Below are 5,215 nucleotides of genomic sequence, written 5' to 3'. Positions count from 1 at the left end.
TTGTCATTCAAAAAAGTAAAAACTTAAAAAATTATAAGGATAAAAAATATTTAAAAATATAATTTTTTAAGAAAAACGTTGTTTATAAGCAAATTGAAACTATGTAAAAAAATATTTTAAAAATAATTTACACTTTTTGAAATAATAAGTGTTGTTTGATAAAAGAATCACCCGGTATATATAAATATGTTTATCATAATTAATGTTTAACAGTTGGATAATTGAGGTGGCCCAATTTAAGCGCCGGAACATTATTAGGGACTCTCCCCTATATCCAAGCTAAATAAAAAAAAACGAATTATTTTATATGAAAACTGTTTTTATTTTTATTTATTAGATAGACATTTAACTCCAAGTGATTATTGTTCTTTCAACTTCAAAATTCAACTTCCTAATGAAAATAAAAAAAAAGTCTAAATAAAATATTATTTGTTTATTATGTGTCCATACCATAGTTTTAATAAACTACACATTATAATTTTGTTTTATAGACGTGGACATGTAACTAACATATTACTTTGTATAACTTAAAATTTTAAATCTATAAATAAATAAAACTACATTTTACATCAGTTAATTGTTTATACAAAATACGCATAAGTTACTTTACCTACTCAAGATTTTTTTTAATTTTGTAACAAACGTATTTTAACGAGATAGAACAATGCTGCAAAAAACAATTTGTGGAAATCATTATTTTGAAAGGTACATCCTTACAAAAATTAAGATTTTACGTTAATACGCATGCGCACAAAACACAACACTGTACTTAACTGCCGCACTCAACGCCTACAAGGCTATAACTAATAACGCTATTACGTACTATTGCCAAAATATACAAAATCGAGATACGCATCGATTCTTATAGAAAAAAAAGGCGGGAAGTCGTTTGGCGCTATCAGAATTAAACTTTAATCATCCATTCCATGAACAAAATCGGTTCATAAATGTATAATAATTAATCCAAAACGTACTATTTCCCACAGTTTCACTATAGGAGAAAATATTTAACAAAAATTAAACTGCTCTTCCTGGAAAATCAAGTTTATGGCAGTAGTACGTTTTGGATTGTCACCTCTCAATTTCAATTTTTTTTACATATTTTAACGAGTTAAGAATTATGGTGAATTCACAATTTTACACTTGATCTAAGTTTCGGAGTTTTAATTATTGTATTTTATTTTATTATTGAAAACAATAGTTAGCTACGTCAATTCTCCCACCAAAATATCGGTGTAAAAGTTGAAATTGGCGTTCACCGTTTCAAAAATCTCCTTGTAACTGTTGAAAATTTGTACCAATCATACATTAAAAAATATGGTTATTTTGCGCTTTCCAATGGATCTAAGAAATGTGGAATTGCGTGATAGTGTCGGGGTACAACCCGTTTTAGATTGGAGTATATACTTCCGATTAGCTAAAATGTAATTATAATATGGACAATACTGAAGACTTCAATAATGTACCTATTTTGCCTATACAATTCGCCGTTCAACACATTATATATTTTGTGAACACGTCATTGTGATTATGAGTGGAGACGGTTTGTCAGCCTGAATATTTTAAATTGTTATTATATTTTATTATAGCCTGCAAGTTGAATTAATATTACCTATAATATTATTATTTTTTATTCGTTTCTATGGTGATAAGCAAAGCGTTAGAAATTAAAATCTCATTTTTAGCGGTTTTTTATAATTTGTTGTTGGTTTTCCTGTGGCGTTAAATAACTTTTGCGAAAATCGAAAAATGACATCTTTAAAGTACCATATTGTTCCAATTTGCTAAAGGATAAGATACGACCATATTATTTCTCATACATATTTTTTTTTTTGATTAAGGGAGACAAACTTAAAAGAAATCTAGTATGATATACCTAGATAATACTTTAATAGTTTAATCTATCTATTAAATTAATTTAATATCATAGATTTATAAAGAAACATTCGAACTTTAAATGCTATAAGAAAAAAAAATGTGGCTATGGATTTTTAATATTTTTCAACTGTCATTATAACAGTCTAGCTTTTTGACCCAATAATGAATAACATTTTATTAATCGCTCAAAACAAGTCAACATAATATTATTTTGAAAATGTTATCGAGTATAGAAAATTCTAGCATAAACATTCAATGAACATTGCACGTGTTTTTGTATAAAAGTTACACCAAAAGCCAAAACATTTTTTCCGAAAACCAATTTTACATAAAAATGAACTTTTTTCTTTAATTTTTGTTTTACTTTCCCTTCGCTTTTGAAAACTTTGGAAATTGGATTCTTTATTAGGTGGCTTAAGATACCTAATGGTATTTGATTCTTGTTATAATAATATTGGAAATTTGTAATTAACTCAGATTAAAAGTATGCCTAAATTAGGTACAAACCTAGGTATATTGAGATTAACCATTTCTCTAAATATCTTGCAAATAGTTTATTTTAAATCACGATTATTAAATAATTTAATTAATTAAATATAGTTATTTTGCATTGTGCTATGTGATTTTAAAATACCAGTTTTTAACATTTAATTTATAATGTAGCTCAGTTTAAGAATTATATTACCTCAAAATGGATTTGCACTGAATTAATGTATCTTGTTCAACTAGATGTACACATTTAACTGCTTTAATTTAAATAGACATACCAATTGATCTAATAGGCCCACTCATTTAGCCACCAGAAGTTAGTTGAGGATCACTTGGTGAACCGATCATTTGATTACTAAAATATATAATATCATAAATAGTTTTGAATCAAAAATAATTTTAAATATTATTAAAATTAAACAAATTTATATTAATAAACAAAATGATTTAAAGATTAAAGGCCTTAACTCTTAAGTAAAAGCTTAAAGTACAACTAAAAAAAAAAACATACATCATAAAAATGTATACTACATTTAAGTGATGTGAAAAATCTGGATTCTGGAATTTTAAACTTTGGCTTGTGATAGTTTTGTGTATTACTAATGATATATTCATTATAACTAAATGATTTTCTGTGATAAATTAACAAATTGATAAATAATAATATTTATACGATTAAAAAACTAACTAGTAATTTATTTGCATCAAATTCATCAAATAACATCAAATATGGTACGGCACGTAATTTGACATGAAATTCAATTTTACTAAAGTATGAGTTATACACTCTATTCAGAATAAGAAAGGTACCGGTGTTAGTCTTCAGATGCTTCCAAATGTCCACCTTCCGCGGCGTTGAAGCATGTCGATTTGTCCCATGGACACCCGTTTTCCCGTGCGTATATCAGGCAGTCATTGTGACCGCTGAATGCGGCATTGCTACAAGTTATCTCATTCCACGGACAGCCGTTTTCCCGGAAGTATCCTAGACACAAACGATGCCTCGTATACCCAACCTGGTTGCACGCCTTATTGTTCCATGGGAAGCCAATCTCGTTAGCGAGTTTCAGGCAATTGATGTGCCCATGCGACGCTGCCTCCTTGCATATGTTTAGAAACCTCTTTTCTTCGATGGTCAACTGCAACCTGATGAACATGGTCTGCCTTTCGTTGCCCTCGTTTCGGTTTTTGTCGATTTTTAATATTTCAAGCAGCGACTCGCAACTGTGTCGCAAATCGACGTCCGGTGCCTTCAAAGAGTCGAACCTATCACGCTCGATATCGGTGCAAGCGTAGTACGCCGTTTGCAACAAACTAGGCGCTATGTACGTTCTCTCGTTTTCCATCGTAATCTGCTGTCCAAAAATGTATAGTTGAGTGCTTACACGCGTATAGTAAACGAAAATCGAAAAAGTCTCTCAAAAAAGATATTGATAATTAACAATGAAACGCCCGTGTTGACTATAACAATGAATTAACAACTCAAAAGAAATAATGTTCAATGATAAAAATGTTATTGGCTATCGACGTGTGATCGCCAACACGATTTACGCTAAAACAGTAGGTGTAACCAGTAAATTGTTAAGAACATAAGATGGCGCATGAATAACAGTTTAAAAAAATTAAGAAAAAACTAAGCTAACCGTTCTACAGCAGCTGCTGCAGTAGTACAGCCTACAAACAATACTATACAACCGTCAACCATCGTCCATCATCATGATTCACGACAAAATATTCTTTGTCATGACGATGACGTTACAACACAACAACATTTGTAGTAACTAAGGTAATAGTAGTATAATATCTTTTCTATGGTACAGTATAGACTGTATCACAGATAAGAGCTCTGGACGGTCCATAGACGTATAATATACGTTATGGCACATTGGCACGGACCGGACGCGAAATTTTATAACATGCTATGCTAGCCACGATTAAAAATAGTAGATAGAAGATACTATCTATAGCCGTGATGCTAGGTCATTCAACCATTGATTTGCGCATGCGTGTGGTTTTCAAGTCATGTAAGATTATAATAATTGTTTACATCAAGCTCCTTAACGATTGTGGCATCATCATTAGTGTTGGAAATCTTTTCAATGTGATTTATGACTATTTTGTTCATACCATTTGGGTCATATTCAGTTTTAACAGTGTCAGGGAATTGTTTACTGGCGCTGATGTTCACTTTTTTTAATAACTGTAGTTTCATATGAAACGTAAACATAACATTTTAAGACAAGAAAACATATTATAAAAATAAAAATAATATTTAATTTAATTCTATAGCATACCCCATATGAAGTTTCGATTTTACTTCTTGAATTACAGTAAGTGAATCGGCCAATGGAAGGTTTTTCGTTTGTAATTTTACAATGGACATTGTAAGGACTTGAAAATTACTTTTGATATAAGCTAAATTGTTTTCCAATCCTAGTTTCAGTAGGCATAATTTTACTTTTTTACTACTATCTGCATCATTTTCGTCTAGGGTTCTTATTACGTCGCTACATATTATTTGGAAATGTTCACAGTAATAAATTGCGGCTTCGAGCCATGTCCCCCAAAGTGTTAAGATAGGTTCTGGTGGTAATCTAATTCCTTGAGCTATCGATTTAAACAAAACAACACGGTATGGGGCTTTACGAAAAATTGTTTTGCGTATAATTTTTACGGATAATTTTCCAAAATATGCAAAATAAGCACAATAACGTAAAAATAAGCACTTTCCTGCAAAATGTACGAAACATGCAAAAATATGCACATTCAAATTTTAGATTTTGTATCACGGCCATTGAGAAATGAATTTATTTCATACTCTGCTACATTTTACAATAACTAAAAAAGT

General features: G+C 30.1%; 2 protein-coding genes across 2 annotated transcripts in view; one reads left to right on the top strand and one right to left on the bottom strand.

Annotated features, from left to right (window-relative positions):
• Nucleotides 1-572, top strand: part of LOC100162547 (uncharacterized) — an 18,524-nt gene extending 17,952 nt beyond the window's left edge. Inside the window, 1 exon segment of the mRNA NM_001293542.1 lies at nucleotides 338-572. Within this exon segment, the coding sequence (NP_001280471.1) occupies nucleotides 338-417 (80 nt within the window). The 3' untranslated portion in view covers nucleotides 418-572.
• A 2,009-nt stretch (nucleotides 573-2,581) lies between these two features.
• LOC107883121 lies at nucleotides 2,582-3,925 on the bottom strand. Its single transcript, XM_016802591.2, has one exon. The coding sequence runs from the start codon at nucleotides 3,711-3,713 to the stop codon at nucleotides 3,183-3,185; it is 531 nt and encodes a 176-aa protein (XP_016658080.1). The 5' UTR covers nucleotides 3,714-3,925; the 3' UTR covers nucleotides 2,582-3,182.
• Nucleotides 3,926-5,215: the final 1,290 nt, after the last annotated feature.

This window comes from Acyrthosiphon pisum, chromosome A3, assembly GCF_005508785.2.
Source record: "Acyrthosiphon pisum isolate AL4f chromosome A3, pea_aphid_22Mar2018_4r6ur, whole genome shotgun sequence".
NCBI lineage: Eukaryota > Metazoa > Arthropoda > Insecta > Hemiptera > Aphididae > Acyrthosiphon > Acyrthosiphon pisum.
The sequence above is the reverse complement of the archived record's forward strand: the minus strand, read 5'-3'. Positions and strand labels throughout refer to the sequence as shown.

What these genes read in the sequence shown, in the direction of transcription:
- LOC107883121 (XM_016802591.2), bottom strand. Translation starts at nt 3,713, where the DNA reads ATGGAAAACGAGAGAACGTACATAGCGCCTAGTTTGTTGCAAACGGCG.